The 19,698-nt window shown below is 41.3% G+C and overlaps 3 protein-coding genes across 7 annotated transcripts in view; 2 read left to right on the top strand and 1 right to left on the bottom strand.

The window, feature by feature from the left end:
• Positions 1–19,698, bottom strand: part of cast (calpastatin) — a 208,286-nt gene that overhangs the window by 131,065 nt on the left and 57,523 nt on the right. The window lies entirely within an intron of this gene.
• ubap1 (ubiquitin associated protein 1) lies at positions 609–9,338 on the top strand. 2 transcript variants are annotated; one of them, XM_020086809.2, is made up of 7 exons: positions 609–1,046; positions 3,217–3,277; positions 3,380–3,504; positions 3,869–4,696; positions 5,449–5,607; positions 6,271–6,372; positions 6,542–9,338. In XM_020086809.2, exons 2-7 carry the CDS (start codon positions 3,238–3,240, stop codon positions 6,680–6,682), a joined length of 1,395 nt encoding a protein of 464 aa, XP_019942368.1. In that variant the 5' UTR covers positions 609–1,046; positions 3,217–3,237; the 3' UTR covers positions 6,683–9,338. The 2 variants fall into 2 exon arrangements, with proteins under 2 accessions (XP_019942368.1, XP_019942369.1); XM_020086810.2 differs by lacking the exons at positions 6,271–6,372; positions 6,542–9,338 and adding an exon at positions 5,715–5,778.
• Positions 10,216–19,217, top strand: dcaf12 (DDB1 and CUL4 associated factor 12). Its single transcript, XM_069510888.1, has 9 exons — positions 10,216–10,636; positions 12,305–12,595; positions 14,064–14,342; positions 14,847–14,907; positions 15,087–15,280; positions 15,997–16,062; positions 16,342–16,504; positions 16,799–16,977; positions 17,222–19,217. Exons 1-9 carry the CDS (start codon positions 10,577–10,579, stop codon positions 17,378–17,380), a joined length of 1,452 nt encoding a protein of 483 aa, XP_069366989.1. The 5' UTR covers positions 10,216–10,576; the 3' UTR covers positions 17,381–19,217.

Genomic DNA, 19,698 nt, shown 5'->3' with positions numbered 1-19,698 from the left:
GTCGAAGAGCCATATTGTTTGTACATTTGATGATTGTTCAATTAAAAAAACAACACACATTTTACTTCCTGCTTTTGAAGTTTACTTTACTTCAAGTAAACCTAAGTTTAACTCTAAGTTGGCCCCATTGATTTTTTTGACCTAATAAAAAGTTTAGGAAGGTTATTCATATTTCAGTGAGTTAAGATGTTTATTTAGAAAGTTTTACTGAGCTCAAGCTTGTTTTGCTGAAGAGATTAAATTGAATTAATTGCAATTCAATTTCACCAATATTACGTCAATGCTTATACTCATTAAAGGGGATAAATCAACCAACTTTCCTTCAAGGTTGGGAACGGAACATGATGTTAATCAGTCTTATAGTCAGACAACAACACACACACACACACACACACACACACACACACACAAACAAACACACACACACCCCTGTAGCTGCATATCAATCAGTCCTGTTTACATTGCACTATTGCACACTGCACTATCTGCACATTTTAAACCTGCTGTACATTTTTATAGCCATTGTTATTTGTATTTTTATATTTGTTTTATTTTGTATTGTTATTGCTGTTGGCTAGCAGAGAGCTAACAAACACAAGTTCGTTGTACGATAAAACCTCTTGAATCTTCATTACTTGTGTATTTTATCTAATACTAGCTCCCTTAAAATAAGAGTTGTGTGTTCTTCTTATTTTCCTGTTCTGCCTTAAATTCACCTATTGTTAAATTCAGGGAGTTTCAGAAGCATTTATTGATGAGATTCTAGATGAAATGATGTTTGGTAAAGCAGTGTGTCTGGACCTCTGGACCTCTGCGCTGCTGACACCTTTGACTCAGCTGGAAGTGAAGCTCTGACGTCACGTAGGTGAGTGACGTCAGACAGGAACCAGTGGAAGGGAGCTTGACAAATCAAGATGGCGTCCCACGCCGAAGCAGCGAAGAGGTTTCCAGATAAATAAAGCTCATTGGGAGGACGGTCAGACTCGAGTGGCGCTTCGACAGAGACGTCGGTTGTATTTCGGCAGAACAGGACGGAGCAGAAACAGGTGAGAGCAGCGTGTGTTTCCTCCGGGACTCAGTTTCGTTTCAGGGGCGGTGGCAGCGGAGACAGCGGTCTGTCTTGTCCAGCTCCACAGCGCTTCTGCCAGGCCACGGCCGAGGCTCAGCGGGCTGGTGTGGACGGTAGCTTCTCCCCAAAAACATTAGCCAGTGGCTAGTGGCGCGTGTCGGTGAATAGACCAGTCTTACTTTATGATTTTCCTTCAAATTCAACGAATGTCAAACCCGGCGTGGACTTCTTAGCCTGTATGTTTGCTGCTAGCGCTTTGAGCTAACAGTAACCAAAGATAGTGGTAGCTTAGCTTGGTGCTAATTGACGCTATCATAACTTATGTGATACTCGCTAATAAACATGTACCTCTGTGTGTCTCTTGGCAATATTACGAGCCACACGTGTCTGTCTGGAGCCTCGACATGTTCGCATTTATCGCAACTTTCCTGAAAATGTGACGAACTACAGTTACTGGTGTTATTTCGCCATCGTTTTAAGTTAAGAACAGTTTCCTACCACCAAGACAGCGAGCTAACACTCCACCATGACGAGTTGTTTTGTGTTTTTCACTGGAACATTCCTCCTAGTTCGTCTTGATTGTGCTCTTATACTAAGTTAAAATAGCTGTGGAGAACAGAAAGTGACGAACTATTATATAACTCGATTTCCAAGTACTGTAAGCTACTATCAATAGGTTGACCACTAAAACAACATGAGTGAATGCTGAGGAGATCTGGCAGAGAGTGAAAGACCCACTGATCACAGAAGAGACAGAACAGTAGTTAGTGATAAGTCTGAAGACTCAACTCTCACGTAGACGTGTTGACTTGCCTGGTTAGTGTAGTACATGTCACCTGCCTGTGGGATGCACACTTATACAGATGTGTTCAGAGTAAAACGTTTTCACATGTGTGCACCTCTGACCTATGGTGGGAATAATCAGCAGATTGGTGTGTATTGCAAAATACTCATAGGCATTTAATGTGGGAATATTGCCAGAGGCTACAGACAGAAAACTGTTTTAATGTCTAATATGTCTTCAGTTTGACCATAATCAATCATATAATCATAATTTCAGCAATTAGAACCATGTTGTTGTTGTTTATTTTTTACTAATACACATAATGATGTTCTAATCTGAAAAGGTTTCAAAGGTTAGTAGTAAGTAGTAAATCTATTACTTTATGATTATCTTAACACAAAAGAAGCAGCACTAAAGCAGCTCCTGAAAACTCTTTGACAGACTAATCATGACTGAAGTTGAAACAAAGCTGTTAACCAAAAATATTAGGTTATCAGTTGCCTTTTGTTATTCTGTGCAAAAAACCTGTGACCCACACATGTCCAGTAGCCGTGCATCTGTGCAGTCATTTAGATCCATAATAGATTGAGTCATTTTCCTTTGAGCAAAAGTTTGATCCCAGAAATGTCTGAAAGTGCTTTGTGTCCCTTTGGCTTCATTGATGTGTAGATGTATTTGTCTATTTTAGTACTTTTTTGTGCTGGGTGGGAAGTGTACAATTGTGATTTTTTTTTTTTTTTATGGAAATAGCTGGCTATAGTCCCGTGTGGAATTTGTGAGATTGGATTGTAATTTAATCAAGAAGCACATAAAAGTAATCAGCTGTAGAGCTGGGTGTTATTTATATAATTATATATCAGTTATTTGAGCTTTAAGAAGTTTTTACTAACAAACCAGGCACTTCCCGTTGTATAAGTAATCAATGAATGTGGCTCTACATCAGACAGATCAGAGTTCTTTGTCAGCAGATGTGAAAACAGTGGTGTCTCTGTGTTGATAATGTCAGCCATTGTTGCACAGCATGACCAAATAATGAGATTATGTGATCTCAAATGCAAAGCATTGGAATTTACAAAGCCACTGAGGTAGTGATATAATTGGAACAGAAGGAACAGTTTGTACAACAATGTGATTTGGTCATTACTTGTGTGCTTAAATTAAAACTGTTCTGTATGACCAGTTTCTGAGCTCAATGAGTCAGGTAAATCAAAATTATTCAAATATCCAACAAAATTTCAATGACGCCTGGTGATAGTGCGACTGGGATAATTCACTTTAAGATGGTTTCAAACTTTGTGTATTGTCAACTCGATGCCAAATAGAAAATATATGACTTCTGCTCTTTATTAACTTTTCCCCACAGTTCTGTTTTCAGAGTCTCTAAATGGCTGCGAGGAAGTCTGGATCAGATGCATACAACAATGGTGAGGGCCTTCTTCTGTTTTGAGTTCTAAGTTAAGTTTAGCTTCATGATCTTGCCATTAGTTTCTATATCTAACACATAAGCACTTTGTTTTTCTACACAGGACCCATCAGCTACCTTGATGAAGTTCCCTTCAAGATTAATGAGAAGTTCCGCTGCCCAGCCAAAGTGGGGCTGCCTGTTGGTTTCTGCTTGCCTGACTGTGGCTCTTTGTTGGTGGACACACAGGTAAGATTTTCTACTGGTGTGTTCTGTGTCATGATGCACTTAAATGCTGACCTACAAATATATGGCACAGCTTATTATGGGCTCTCCCCTCAGTCCTGTATAGTGAAAGATATTTGTTGTCAGAAATAGTCGTGCCAGAAAGTCTCCTTGTGCCTTGCTTGTACTTATTTAGATGGAGAGATTTAGTCTACCAAATGGGGGATAATATGTTCCCTGAATTAATTTCATACCTGCCAGAAAAGTTGAAGTTCCTTTTATTTTTATTTCACTTTTTTGATGGTTTAACTGTTGAACTGGAGTTGTAATATCATGTGACTCTTGTATTCATAATTATTCATCCCAATTATTCATGCCCCCCCAACAGTATGATTTTTCTCTGGAGAGACGTAGCGTGCGGTGGGGGGTTGAACTGGCTGAGGCCAGAGCAGCAGAGGCCAGAGCAGAGGAGGCAGCAGCAGCCAAGCAAGAGGCAGAGAGCAGGGAGTGTTTGGCTCAGGCCCAGGACATTGATGGTGGTGGAGGGAAGAAACCCCGGTCAGCTGCAGATGACCAGGACCTTCTACCACCAGCGTTGAACCCTGTCTTGGCGGGGCTGAGCCATAATGCCATCCTCACTCCACTGCCTGCCCCAAGCCTTGGCCCCAGGAAAACCCAGCCTAGTATTCCGCAGCTGAACTGCCTCAACCTAGCAGACTTTGAGCGGGAAGAGGACCCCTTTGACAAGCTGGAGCTCAAAACTTTGGACGATAAGGAGGAGCTTAGGAACATTCTCCAGAGCCAGCCCCAACCTCAGCCGCCTCTCTCTGTATCCCCACCAGAGCTGTCCCAGATAGGGTCTGTGTCTCGAGGAAACAGCCCATCTCCTCCCAGCAGCAACACCAGCCTCCCAGCCAAACAAGGCTTCTCCCACAAACCCAACGGGTTGGTTGCCTTGCTGGACATGGACAGGGTTGGGCATCCTGGGAGAGTGGGATTTGACACAGATGACCGACCCTGTAACATCCGCTCTCTGACTTTTCCCAAGCTCTCTGATTCTGGTGACCCAGAGCCAGTGAGGTACAGCCCACTCCCTGCACCCATTCCTGCTCACAGAGAGAACCTCCCCAATGGAAGCCCTCCGACCATTCCCAAGGCCCAAGTTATTGTTGCCCCTGAGCCACCTAGCCACATAAAGAGTGGTACACCTAAACAGGTGAGTATAAGAGTGCAGACTGCTTGTATGACAAATTCTATACGTATAGATTTTTGTGGTACACCATTTCAGAGTAAAGCCTAGTTTATGCTTCTGCGTCGCGTCGACGCCGTAGCCTGACGCGCACTTACTTTACGGAAGAAAAAGCGAGGATTCGGCTATAACCACACAAACACACAGCCACACCCCCCTATGGCGGTGAATTGCAGAGCAACGCGTTCCCTCGACGCAGAACTTCGAATGCTCAACGACTGCGTCACGTTGACGCCGTAGGTGCGCCGTCGACGTGACGCATAAACTAGGCTTAAGATCCAAGATGTTTATTGTCATTCCATACCATAGAGTAGACCTACAAGAATGGTTCACATGTCCGCGTCCCAAAAGTGAAGTCAAAGCGTCTCAATCACCACCTGTTGACTGGCTGCAGTTTAGGTCATAAACACCATACTCCTATGTTAGTGAATGGGAAATGAGCCAAACTAAAAAGTCAATGTTCATTACAAATGATTATTTCCCAAAGATGGTTTCTGTCATTTTAGCTAGGTCTTATCACACTGATGTTTGTACAATTGCTCATTGCTTATTTTATACTTGTAAATCAGGATGAAATGTCATGATTGACAGCAGAGACTGACCATTAGATAAAGATAGGTAGTTTAGTAGTGAGAAAGAAGACTCAATAAAGATTAAAGGAATAAAAAGAGATGGTGAGTGAGAAATATCATTGATGTATTTACTTTGTTTTTTACTAGACTAACCCAGGATCAGGATCCGCTGGTCTGCCGTGTGGCGGGGCCTTGCTTAGCATGACTCCCAGCGAGCGTCAATGTGTGGAAACCCTTGTAGGCATGGGATACTCCTATGAGGGTGTCCTACGGGCCATGCAGAGGCAAGGACAAAACGTGGAGCAGGTGCGATTCCCTCTAACCCCAATGCACAGACATCTGGATTCCTAGCTTACTCTCTCTCTCCTACATGCCTAACAATTAATTGTGTTTGCTTCTGTGTTTGTTTTCAGTGAAACATCAATCCCGTACATCTGTAAATGAAGCCTTAAATTGAAATAAAGTTGTTGCATTGCACAGTCTGTTGTCTCAAAGGTTATGGGAATGGATCGGTTTCTGTGATATGTGCAGCTAATATTAAACAATATTACTTGTGCAACCATTGTTCAATGTATGAAAAGCAGGAAATATTGGGTAAAATAAAAGCAGAGTGTAACGAGTTCCACAGGGTTGGTATGCCAGTTTTAAATTGTACCAACTGCATTTCAAAGATTAACCAGCAGTGAGCATCACTAACTAATAACACATCAGCCATATACGCCACAAGAGGGCAGTAAATTAACCTTACAAAACATTGAAATCATCAAATTTCAGTCTATGATAGAATTTTTGATTGTTTTCACAAAATAACCCTAGAAACCTCACATTGATCTTTTCTTTGTCTTCTATGTAGTGTTTAATTTAGCCAATCAATGTAATGACTAAAGGAGATGCATTTTGAATATATTTAACTTATAATAATAAACTAATATATTAATATAATAAACTTGGAATTACTGTTTGTTTAAGGTACTGGATTATCTTATTTTATCTGGACGTCTGTGTGATCGGGGCTTTGATGCAAGTGCAGTGGCGGAATGTTTAGAGATGTACCAATGCTCAGAGGAAAAGGTCTGTACACTTTGTTCTTAGGTAGCTGAACATTTGAAAAACATGCCTTGTGTGATATTGCTTCAATACACTGTGTTAATTATTTTTGTGTAAGTTTAAATTACATACATAGATCATATGATATATATATATATATATATATAGTAGTATTATGTTTTTTTCTTTCCAGGCCTTGCAGTTCCTTGAACTAATGTCAAGATTTGGTGAAATGGGATTTGAGCGGGACGCCATCAAAGAGGTGCTGCTGGTCCACAACAATGATCAGGACAAGGCTCTAGAGGACCTGATGGCTCGTGCCACAGGCAGCTGAGCCAAGCTAACCAGCCAAACGGAGCCCAGCCCAGGGCTAGCTTCCCGCCACCACCTGACACAGCCTCCTTCCTTCTGCCTACCCTGTCACACCATGCCCTGTCCTTGGCTGTGGAAGGGACAGCTGGGAAACAGTTGTTTTTCTCTCTGTGCTTAAACGTATTGTGTCTCAGCACTTCTTAAAGACGGTGTGCCTAGATTGGAGGGGGGTTGAAGTGTAACAATTCTTCATGGTGGAGGTTTCTTTTGGTTTTTGAGAAATACTGGGCTCCAGGATTTGGTACCGTTTGATTATTCAAGAACGACTGAGCTTTGATGGAGAAACTGGAAGAAGTGGGCTGTGGCGTTTTTGATGCCATTCTGATTTGCTTCCACTTGGAAGTGTTTATATTTCTGCTGGCAAAGCTTCAGGACCGAACGGGGAGCCGGTGACACTTAGTGCACACGGACAGACCAGTTTGAACTCTTGAAACTCCCAAACAATTAAGCTGCCATTTTCCACTGATCAGTGCAGTTCTAGTAAATGGTGGATGGGATAGGGGGCCTGAGGAAGCTCTCTTCAAACTGAACCAACTAACATTAAAAGAATTTAAAAAAAATTAAGAAAGGAAGAGGAAAAAACCCAGGCAGTCACCAGACAGAGATATGACTCTCTGGAAGTGCCCTCTCTGCTCTGGTGCCCTGCAACTAGCTCTGTTCGACTCAATGCTTTCATTCATTCACGTCTGTTTTCCTTTTCATTTGAGCACTTTTTTCATGTCAGTTCAAAGATTCCATTTCGTTGCTTTCTGTTTTGGGAACTACATAATTGAGCTTTAGTCATTATAACTTAGAACATAAAGGATACTACTGCCCCAGTGTTGCTCTTTGACTTGCACTGGAATGGCCTGTTGAAGGAGTGGGGAAGTTCCTCTGCAAGAGATAAGAAATATCCCATAACCCTCTGGCACTGTGGTGTCCCATACTGCACACACGTTTCATAATTATCAACTTATTTAAAACAGTACACTGACACTTTCATTTAAGAATTGCAGAGTTTGATATGTTGATGTAAGATATGTTAACTTACAAAAGTGATGCTCTTAACTTTCATGGACCTCTGTTTGCAGACTGGAAAAGAGTGAGTGGTTTAACAAGAAACAAAATGTAAGCGAGGATTTTTCCTGCAGCCTCATTACGGTGCAATAGAGATATTTCATATTGTGTGACTGTTTGACATTTTGAGCCGCAAGTAAGTGTTGGGAGGTCAGGAAATTATTTTCAAGCCTTGCTGGAGATTTGGATGTAACCAGAGAAAGGTTTTGATTTCAGTGGTTTCTATCATTTATTCTCTGTTATTGGATTTCATGACACAAAATCGAATCAAACATGACTTTAAATTTGTTGACTTGTCCACTTTTTTTCTCATGGAAATGTGAAATGAGAGTTCATCTTGATTTCATGTGTGTTAGCATCTCCACGGTCTTAAATGTAAAGTTAAGTCACCACATGCCAAAAGTGTTTTCACACGTGTCGAGTGGGTGTCATCCTTTGTTTTTTATAGTGTGAACCTATATGTTTAGAAATAATGTCTGCTCAGCTGCACCAAGGGGCAAAAATGGCAGAAGTTTTCATAATCTTGAGCTCTTGTGGTACTGATGACAATTAAGAGAGACTTGGTAACAGATTAAGGGCTTTAGGTTGGCAAAATGTGACTTTGAGAACTGGTCCTTAGTTTAGAGCTGGGCTAGTCACTTGTTATCTGCTTTACAAATGCAAATAGAATATTTTTTAATTTCTGAGGAATTTTACAAAAGCCCGGGTGTTTGGTACATTAAATTATTGTGCAGTTTATTGTCTATTCAGACATCACTATTTGTTTGATTGGAATTATTAGCGACCACGTGATTGCGGAATGCCCATTACCACTCAAACCAGAGGGATGAGCATGTGCTTTCAGTTAAATTAAAACAGCCTGGCTAGTTTATCCAAGCATCCTGAAAGTAATATCACAAAACTCCCCTTATTTTCTTAAAAGTGTGTTAGTACATTTTAATTATATGTCTGGTGCAGGCAGATGTGACATGAGTAAAGTGTCATGTTTCACATAATCTCTGTACTTCAGCCAAGTCCTGTATGTTCTACACCATGATTGGCATATACGTGTTGTCACCAATTACCTTCTGTTTTAATTTACTGTGATAAAGGAGAGCATCATTCTTACCTCACAGATTATGACATGAGTGGTGTTGTCGTCTTCATACACAACTCAAGTTTGGTTTTGTTGATCTTACGAAAGCATAGTTAATGTCCACTTGCCTCTCTTGCTCTGGCAGCCACAGAAGTTTGGCTGAGATCAGTACAGCAGGTTCTGGAGCTTCTGCATCAATGCCCCCTTCCACCTCTGTTGTGACCTTTCAGTTTTGTGGGGATGAAGTGCAACTAGGTTCTTATTATTTAAGGGGTTGCATTTGAAGGTTTATTTATCAGATCCACTTCAAGTCACCTCGTAGTAGAACACTGTGGGCTGTAATTCATCAAATTAACATTGATCTTAATAGTATAAAGAAAGGTGGGTGAAATGAGTGTTTGTTCCCAAGCTACTCAAACAATTGCAAAATTTTAACTTTCCTTTTGGATCATCTGGAAAATCCACATGATTAAATGTGCACATCTTTTTAAGTGGTGAGACTCAGTTCTTGCTTTTTGAGCTTCATTTTCTAATAGATATTTCACAAAACTTTAAATGTGTAACATGGAGCTAGTGAAGAAATGCAATTGTCCTGCTCCTCATTTTCTCTTCTACAGCAAATGCAGCTTTTAGTTCTGTTCATTTGAGAAGATAGCCAAAATACAGATGACGATCCATCCACGTTAATTCAGTGAGAACTGCAAACCTCCAGCTGTGCAGCCTAGTCAGCAGAAAAAAGATGAATATGCATAAGAATAGAGACAATATTTGCCCTGCCTGTGCTTACCAGGGTAAATAATCTCAGACAATTACAAAGTACCTTTTAATGGATCATGATCATGATGATTTCAGATTTCCACATCAGGCATGTGTCTTTGCTCATGCAAATGATGGCCATCTTAAGAGAAAGCCCAGTTTAAGAAGAATTTATGATTCAAATGTGTGATGTCTTCTGTTGACCTTCCAAAACTGCTCAGGTTGCTTGTGAAGCCTTATATGCTCACAGTTGACGTCACGTTGAGTGATGAATAATGCGTAACAATAGAATAATATAATACAATAGTCAGCAAAACTACACTAGTGAAGAGATTAAAATTAGTATATTGTTTTATATTTGAATTTATTTACACTTATTCTGGGTAGAATTATATTTGATATAAAAATAATGAAATGCAAAGGCATAATTTATTGTAAAATATTATTAATTAATGGAAAATGGATTTAAATAATGGACATTATGATTCATTATAGAAAATAATTTACTTGCACCATCACTTCTGTCACTGAAACTAAACTCATTCAAATTCGCACTGACTCCTGATCACCTGACTAATGACCTCATGCGTTTCACGTGAACGAGCACGCATGACGTTGGCGTTCCAGTACGACCTTGTTTTTGTTGATGTCTAATGTGAGTGCGGCTGCGCGCTGCTCAATGCTTTCGCCGTTGCTGACGCGAGCTGGCAAGAAAAAAGGAGTGTGAGCCTCAGAGAAACATCTTCTACAAACCCAGCCGGCTCCAGAGCGACATTGTTCGGGGACGACAGGAGCGATCATCTTAGCCAGCGACGAACCCACCTCTCCCGTATGTGATCGCCCTCACCTCGTCGACGGACGCTGCCAGCGAGGGCCAAGGAACAGTAATAGCATATCGCCATTATATGACCCAGTGTCCAGCGTCACTTTTACCCTCCATGTGGGTGAGGGAGCTGTGTGTGTCGGATTATGGCGAGAAAAACAGTTAGCAGGAAAAGGAAGGCAGGAGAGCCCAAGGACCAACAACAGGTAGGCGGAAACCGGTGTGGGTCCATATTAGCTAGCCAGTCAGTTATGTTAGCATGCTAACTAGCACTGGGCTAACAGACTTAGCTGGTGTACTGTATGTCAGAGGCAGAATATCGATGACGTTTGGACACATTGAGTACCTAATTGCAGCTCGTAGTAGTTATCACAGACGAACTGTTGTAAAACGCACGCAGAATAAATGTATATGTGATCACGTTTACTCAACACTAGTGTGTTTCTATGTGAAAGTCAGTGTCCGCTAATGTTAGTTTGGCGTTAGCTAACGGTAGCCCGTTATCAGTTCGACAGCTAGCGTTATCCAAACCGCTAGCTAAAGGCTAGCATTCAATACGATAGTGATTAAAGAACAATTTTGTAGGTAGACAACACTGACAGTCGCTTGTTTGGTTGTGTTCATCACATGTCATTATCTAGCTGTCACCTAGAATACTGGTACTCATCACTGAAAACTGAATTAGCTTCAAAGCTGCTAATTAGCAGGAGTACCACTTAATCTAGCTAGCTCCGGTTGACGTTAACCGGAGGATGAGCTGTTAGCGACACACAGCAGTCTACCGTAGGTAATGAACGGGGGACATTTGCTGAACTGACAGACAGCGGTCCTCATCAGCGGGACGCTCTTGTCTGTGCAGTCGACACTGAGCTCAACTGTCCCACAGCTTTGACATTAACCAGAAACTAGCCGGTACCATTAGTGGTGGTGTTTTCTAAATGTCATACGTTGTGTTTTACTGCATTGCATGGCAACAATGTCAGCTCCTGTCTGGGGCCTGTGGGGCAACATGCGATCACCAGCAGGGGACAGGAATGGATTAGGCTAGACTGACAACATCAACTGTGATATTTACTATGACCATTTAGAAGAGCGAGGATTTTTTGAATGTTTGCTTTCCAGAATTATATCTGTGAGATGAGATACTGTGTCCACATCTGTCAGTGCAGAATGAATGACGGAAGGAAGTCATTCATATGATGATATTTTCTTTCGATTGTGTCAGTTTCTTTGTTTCCTCTTTTGTATATATATGAATAACCACATAACATATTATTGTAGCACTTACACTGATTGGTTTTGTGACAATATTAATGTGTAATATCTCACAAAAACTAAGCTGCAACTGCTGTTGCCTGAAGTTAGTTGAAGAGAAAAGCTTGTGTTTGTTTAAAAAACATTTTGTTGTCTTCTAACTGGTGTATAATGTTAGCTGTAGTCTACACCTTCACTATAGCACTGACATGAGGGAGAGTATCACATTCAGTCCTGTCAGGTCTGTATTGAACCGGTCAGATAAAGGGTCAGTGACAGTGTCTGTGTGTGTTTTAGCTGTACTACTTTCATGATCTGCTTATTCACTTAAACCTGTGCTAGTGTGCACAGTGGAGTTGTCATATGAAAAAGGGACAAAGACAGCTTAAAATATGTGATTGAATTAGATAATATTATTTGAATACTTATTTATTTCTTTAATTAAAATAATTTTATTCAAAATGAATCAAATGTTCTATTGGTTAGCAATGTAATCATAAGCTATGTTCCACATTTCTATGCTAAACATAATTAATGATTGTCTCAGATATGACAAAGGTCTTTTGCTTTCCCTGTAGAAAATCTCAAGGTTTGAAAACCTTTCCCCTCTTTTTCCTCAGCTGGGCTGGTGTCAGGCGCCACACAAGCGGAGCCGTGTTTCTTGTTCGTCACGTCATGCCCAGCAGTGGTGGTGCAGCCGGCACTCGGTGGTTTGTGCCCTCCGTGGGCGGGAGTTCAGACCTCAGCAGCAGCATGAGTTGCGTCTCCAGCGGAGCCTGCGGGGCTTTGCAGCGGGCAGACTCCCTGGCATCCTCAAGGAGAGGGAGTTCTCTCTGGGACGACTCAACAAGGTGTTTGCTTCACAGTGGCTCAACCACCGGCAGGTGGTGTGTGGGACCAAGTGCAACACGGTGAGATGTCCTTAAAGTTCAAACCTATATTTATTGGTTAGGCATACCCATGCGTAAACAACTTTCATGGCAGACAGGAGCACGCGTGTGTCTGCTTATCTCTGTCTCTCTGTTTAAATACGTGTCTCGTAAACTCCAGAGCGAACCAAACAAACACAAAGCAAATCCCACAGGACATGCAGCAGGGTAATACAGGACAGTACAAGGACACCGGACATGCAATATGCACCTGCCCAGATCCCAAAGCATCAGCGGCAACCATCCTGCAGCAGCGGGTCGGTATTGTTTGGTACCTCCGGTACTGTAAAAAAAAAAAGAGTAACGTGACGATTTTAGAATTTTGCCATCGACTTGGTTCTCGTGACATCCCTAGTCTCTATCATGAATCATTTTTGGAAACCCTGATGAGGGAGTAAAACATTACATTCAGCAAAAAGAGGTTGGGGTCATGGTTACAGGTGAAACAGTATGAACATTTTGTATCATGATTACAGTGACCAAAATTATCATGATTCTCAGTATTATTGCGGTACTGTTAAAATGTGCTACAAATTTCAAAAGTTGCTGATAAACAAACTATTGTAATATCACCAAGATTTACATAAACTCAATATATGTATTATCAATAAATAAAGTTTATAGTATTTTCATTACTTATTGAAGGTCACATTAAGTGCCGACGTTGGGACAGAATATCAGCGTTTGTTAAACGCATGCAATGTGGCGACAGTGGATGTTAGCATTTGTTAGCTATGGTCAGAGATTACTTGCAATTCTCCTGTTACAGCCCCCACCTGCCCACTGCTCCTTGCGCCATGTTTTATAACATACAACAAATGCGCCTGCATCTTGGAGACTTGCTGACTTCGGTTGATGCTGGAAATGACATGTAGAACTGATATGTAATAATAACCTGTTGGATTTATATTTATGTCCCTGGATAAATGGGAAGTTGCTTCTTCCCCGACAATGAGTTAAAACACAGCGTTTCGTCATAATCTGCTGGGAAAACTTCTCTCTCTCTCTCTCTCTCTCTCTCTCTCTCTCTCTCTCTCTCTCTCTCTCTCTCTCTCTCTCTCTCTCTCCGAGGTTATACTACTCAGTTGCAAGTTGTTAGTGTGATTCACCACCAGTTTAGCCACATTGTGCCTTTAAAAGCGAGTCAGAGATCATTTATTGGCCTTAACATTTTAAAATTTAAAAACTTTCAGTAGTCCACAGTTTTTCACATCCAGATTTGCTTTGGCATATTCTTTTGAATAATGAAGGCAGTCTAATAGTAGTCCTGCTCTAGCATTCAAAAAAGAAATGTGACAAGCTTCCTAGCTAATTTTAACATGAGGGTAATATCCATGCATTAGTTATTGACCTCTTACGTGTTTGATGCACATATTATCATTTACCTGTTTACGGTTTTTCATTGTGTTAACTCTATGCTAACCATGTGTCTTACTGTTTTTACCCACAGCTTTTTGTAGCAGATGTCCTGACAGGGCAGATAACACGCATTCCCATGCTGAAGGACAGGGAGTGTCATGGTGGTGGCTCAGCAGCTGTGGGTGCGGTGGTGGCGGGCCGGCATTACTACCCCACTGGAGGCTCTCGCTCACGGATGGACCAGCAGGGCTGTGGAATCCATGCTATTGAACTCAACCCCTCGAGAACACTGCTCGCCACAGGAGGAGACAACCCCAACAGCTTGGCCATCTACCAGCTGCCCACACTGGATCCTGTCTGTGTTGGAGATGTAAGTGGTTTGGATTAGTTTGGTTTTACAAACATCCATTGGCGGGCTGCACTGAGGTCAGGGCGATGACCGTTGATTATTGTGATTGCCCAGTGAAAATCTGCATGCCCGTTTGCAGGACTGCACACACGTAGAATGGAAGCTTCCAATGTTATGTCAAATTCTGCCTGCTTGCCAGGAGCAGTAAAAACTTTCAAGAATCAGAATGAAACTGGGTCAGGTCCACCACTATCTAGGTAACAAATGGGACACACTTGCAGTTATGTTTCATGTTTGATGAGTTACTCAGGTCGGCCATTGTTTGTGTAGCTGTTCAAGACACTGATAACACAGATAATATTTAAATCAAAGCAGAGCTGGGGTTTATCAAAGAATTCCAGGAATAGTATAGAATATGAAGATTATTGGTAGATCATTCATGCACCATGGTGGCATCAAGCTAAGCACACAACGTTGAACACAATTTATTGTTTTGCTTTTCTCATAGTAACATTTGTTTTTCAGGATGGCCACAATGACTGGATCTTCTCTATAGCATGGATCAGTGACAGCATGGCGGTTTCTGGTGAGTTGTCTTTATGACCTACCGTGTGTGAATGGGTAATACTAAGTGCAGGTCAAAGTTTTCTGATTCCAAGTCAGTTCTCTATGTTAACAATCCTATCTTTTCTTATGTCACTTTGGGATGTATTTAGTAGATGAACAGTTTTGGCAGTAATACACTGTGTATATTTAAATTCGTAGGGTCCAGAGATGGCTCTATGGGCTTGTGGGAGGTGACCGATGAAGTAATGAGTCAGGCTGAAAGGAGTCAGACAGAGGAGGCAGTACCCTCCTACGCCCACATCTCCCACCGTGCCCTCAAGGACATCCCAAAGGAGTGCACCAACCCATACAACTGTAAAGTCCGCGCTCTGGCCTTCAACAACAACCATAAAGTAAGGTTCCTTCTGATGCAGCTGTTGGGAAACCATGATCAAGAAAAGTATTGATCATTATGTGATGATCAGTGTTGATATTGTGGCGTCATTTCAAACAAATCGACATTTAAACTGTAGCGAATCAGAAATGTCCGCTGAGTCGGTGTCTTGTGTGTCTGTGCGTCAGCTCGCCAATGCGTTAGAGAGAGAGTTAGCGAGTGTGCAGTGTGATATCATCTATATCTTAACCCTGGTACCTTTCCCTTTACGTTCAAGGAGTATCATACAGAAGAATTAGCCAATTGTGATAAATTTGACCCGCCAATATCTTCTTATGAATTTTCTTAAATTTGTTCTTGAAGTTCAGTGTGTAAGATTTAGGTGACACACTCTCGCCCAAGGGCATGTGCAGGGTGTGCGTCCGTGTGGCTATGTCCACTAGCTTTGCCACTTCCGGTAGTGGACCTTTACACTTAAACTGTGTAAATGACCTCGTTTCGAATCGATGAATGTTGGGGCACATGCGAACGGTTGGTGAATGAGGCCTATTAGCTTTTGTGCCCATTAGGGGAAGTGTGATCTTGGAATATTATGGTTTTGGGTGATTTGCATTCTAATAAAAACAAAAGTTGATTTGAAGTAGCTGTTGTTTCTGGTTTCTTCTCCACAGCTTCACCTCAGCTTCAGTCATTTACCTTATTTCTCATCTTCTCATGCTATTTTTCTCTTTATAGGAACTGGGTGCTGTGTCTTTGGATGGTTACTTCCACCTCTGGAAAGCTGAGCACAGCTTGTGCAAGGTAAATTACACATTTGACTAATTATGAGGTGACGCATCTCCCCTGCTTACTGGGGTGATACATTCAACTAATTATAAATAGGAGGTGATTACAGCCTGTGTTTAGTTTCATAACATTTAGCTATGCCTGTTGGGTAGTACTAAGTAGTTCTGTGATTCCCTTAGATTTTCTTACATCTTTTAATGGAGCAAAAGTTTCCTTTTTCCAACTTGTGCTCAAATAACACAGAGAAACTTCAAAATGCTTCAAAAGGCTTCATTTTATGGTGTTTCCCTCCAGATACTGTCCACCAAGCTGCCTCACTGCAAAGAGAATGTGTGTTTGGCATATGGACAGGACTGGTCGGTGTACGCTGTGGGTTCTCAGGCCCATGTCTCTTTTCTGGATCCACGGCAACCTACACACAGCATCAAGTCTGTCAATTCCAGAGAGAGAGGAAGCGGTAAGTGATCTGTAAACATGTCGCACAAGCAGAGAGCTGCTGATCTCCCTCAACTACTCAATGAAGATGTTTGCATATTAAATACCTTTCCCATTTGGTCCCTTTTTTTTGCTCAATAGTTGTGGGTGTTCTGTCATTTCTCTGTTTTATAAATGATGTGTCAGAGCTCAGTGTTAGTACAGAGTAACTGTTATGGGATCTAGCCTTTAAGTTGGAGAGCACAAACAAACAGGGAGGGGTGGTGTTTACTTTTGAGGAGCTTTGCATTTAAAATATTGGTGTGTGTTTGTGCAGGAATCCGTTCAGTGAGTTTCTATGAGCACATTGTGACAGTTGGAACTGGCCAAGGTTCACTCCTCTTCTACGACATCCGGGCTCAGAGATTCCTGGAGAACCCTCTGAATCCAGCAGGGGGGTACCGGAAGTGCCCAGGAGATGGCATCATCAAGCTCACCACTGGAAAAGGCTGGCTGGTATACATTTTATTATCTATTTATTTTATTTTTTTGCATAATCTTCTTTATCATGGAATGATGATGAGCTACTGAACTGCAGGGTTTCAGACAAATGTAGTTGCTATACAATTATGTCAAAACAAACAAATCAATCAAACAGATGCAGATAAAAACATAACCTTCCTTTGCGGAGATAATTACTTACAGATTCTTAACATTTTACTTTCTTCCCTCCTCATCCCCCTCTCCTTGTCATTCTCAGAATCACGATGAGACGTGGAGGAGTTACTTCTCGGACATTCATTCCTTCCCCAATGCAGTGTACACCCACTGCTACGACGATTCTGGCACCAAGCTGTTTGTAGCAGGTGGACCTCTCTGCTCTGGCCTGCATGGGAACTACGCAGGACTGTGGAGTTAGCCCTCTTTCGTCTCCTCCACTGCCACTTCACCCTCGTCCAGATTTTTACTTTTACCAGTCCCTCCAATCCTCTCCCTCTTCCAGTCTGACGTGACATCACTGTCCTTGTGTATCCCGCTAACTCTCACTCTGTTTTGCTCACACGTGGACTCAGGAGCATGAATATTGTTCTTGTGTGTGTTTGTTTCCTCCATTATTATATCCCTCCTCCTGCAGTAATACCTTTTGTTATTCCTCCTCCACTTCTCTGCTTTTTTTGGTTAATTTGTTTTTCCATATAAAAATGTACAAACATTTAACTAGTAATTTTCAAGAGCTGCGGAGTCTGCCACTGATGAGTAGTTTTGGAAAACATTAAGGATAAAGTTATACATATTCTCATAATTTAAAACATCCAACCCATGCACAGGGATTAGGCTATGGCCTTCTTTTGTACGTAAGGATAGTGTTTACCGTTGCTTTGTCTGTGATAAATGACGGTGTCTTTGTGAAATATTCGTGGAGTTCTGTTTTGTTCTTTCACTGAAAATGGATGGCAATAAGAGAGCGAGGCAGAGAGGAAGGAGGACTAAAGAGACGATTCATTTTTAGGGAGTGAACCTGACTGCAGTTTAATGGAGAATATTTACTGGTTGGAACAGCCCCTGTCCAGTTTCGCAACAATCACTGAGAAACTTCTCTCTTCTCCTGTCGGAAGTAAAATGAAGAAGCCAATCACAATGGGACTTTGTGTTCATAACTTTTCTCACTGAGATGATGTAAAGGAGAAATATTAAGATTGCTAAAATGCTGTGTTGCTGTTATGCTATGACTTAATCCCATCAAATGCTTATTTTATTTTTGTGTGATTGACAGGTGTACCCCTGCTGATATCCTTATTTTCTTTGTGTATCTATTTTCTCCTTCCTCACCTTTTTTCAAATGGTCAGGGGTATTTATATAAGCTTCTTTTGAATGATATGTCGTCTTTCTGCCCTCTGCTTGTATTCCTGCTCTCTTTGACCAGAATGCTTTCAGCAGATTGGTCGAGTGCTGGAATTCTGAACTGTACCATTCTGTTGTTAGAGAAATCGCCCTAAGATTTTAAGTTTTGGTAGCAAGTGTCATCAGATATGATGACTGATAGAGGAGCCTTTAATCACTGGATTAAACCCCTCTGTGGTTCTGGGACTCCTCCACAGGAACTGGGGAGATGATAACGTGGTAGCTCACTTTGTTCTTGTCAACCAAGCAGGAAGAACTAATGAGAATTGTTTGGACTGTACTGAGAAGTTGGAGGCTACAGGCACATATCTGTTTGTCGTCACAGTTGTAAATGTTTCCCTTTTTTCCCCTTCTTTTTGTTTCAAGGAGTGAGTATTCTGCTCTTTTCCTTGTTTGGTAGAGGCAGGGTAGACTCAAGTTCTGTTTGGGTTTTTTTTGCCTTCAAGTCTTTCTGTGAAAGACTGCCACAGGCGATCATTGTTTTCCTTTTCTACATGGAACTTTCCACCGGTTTTCATGATAATGACAGAATTGAAAAAAGAGAAACTCCCCTGGATTATGACCACGAATTGAACAAATAACCAACACTTTAAAAGTGTATTTTATATATAAATGTGTATATGTATGTGTAAAATACATAGGGACAATTGCATACATTTGTATGTATATGTCTGAGGAAGTGTGTGGATTAATGTCTATTTGGTGATGCCCTGTTTTTTTTTATACACGCCTCATGAATGTTTTTACAAATGACTGAAACTGAGGATATTGTAAGATAAACATCTGGGGAAAAAACAAGCTATTAAATCTTTAAAAAGAGTAAATAATAAAAATGAAATGTATATTAATGTTACACTTGTTATTTTTTGAATGACTTTCCTTGGATTTTGCCTTTTACAAATGATCAACACAGCAGGTGATTCTCCGCTCAGACACGTTCACAACAACACAGATACCTCCAGAGAGTTCAGGAAGAACTTCTAAATTCCATTGCAGGGATCATATGTCACTACTTTTGAGATATTTGAATTCCTTTAAATTATCTTTCCAGTTATGCATCCATTGTGTGTTAGAAACGTCATCGAGAGGTGAAGCCTCTGGAGAATCTAACATGGGCTCACTGACATGCAGAGTTTTTATCAGGAGGCTGGCAGGAGAAACTCACTCGGCCATTTGTGTTCTCACATAACAGTCACACAGGATTTATCCAGGACACTATCAGGAGTTCAGTGCTTGTCTGAAAGCAGCTTCTCTAACAATTAATATGACAATTTGTTAAGATGTTTTATCTTTTATGAAGCAGCCTATAGAGCTCAGTAAAAAAAGGAATGACT

The sequence above is a fragment of the Paralichthys olivaceus genome, chromosome 2, assembly GCF_024713975.1.
Source record: "Paralichthys olivaceus isolate ysfri-2021 chromosome 2, ASM2471397v2, whole genome shotgun sequence".
NCBI classification, from domain to species: Eukaryota; Metazoa; Chordata; class Actinopteri; order Pleuronectiformes; family Paralichthyidae; genus Paralichthys; species Paralichthys olivaceus.
This window is presented reverse-complemented; position numbering and strand designations above follow the sequence as displayed.

What these genes read in the sequence shown, in the direction of transcription:
- dcaf12 (XM_069510888.1), top strand. Translation starts at nt 10,577, where the DNA reads ATGGCGAGAAAAACAGTTAGCAGGAAAAGGAAGGCAGGAGAGCCCAAG. An exon ending in GTGGGACCAAGTGCAACACG is followed by an intron (nt 12,596 to 14,063) that starts GTGAGATGTCCT and finishes TTTTACCCACAG; the next exon opens with CTTTTTGTAGCAGATGTCCT. An exon ending in TTCCAGAGAGAGAGGAAGCG is followed by an intron (nt 16,505 to 16,798) that starts GTAAGTGATCTG and finishes GTGTTTGTGCAG; the next exon opens with GAATCCGTTCAGTGAGTTTC.
- ubap1 (XM_020086809.2), top strand. Translation starts at nt 3,238, where the DNA reads ATGGCTGCGAGGAAGTCTGGATCAGATGCATACAACAATG. An exon ending in ATCAGATGCATACAACAATG is followed by an intron (nt 3,278 to 3,379) that starts GTGAGGGCCTTC and finishes TTTTCTACACAG; the next exon opens with GACCCATCAGCTACCTTGAT. An exon ending in CTTTGTTGGTGGACACACAG is followed by an intron (nt 3,505 to 3,868) that starts GTAAGATTTTCT and finishes CCCCCCCAACAG; the next exon opens with TATGATTTTTCTCTGGAGAG.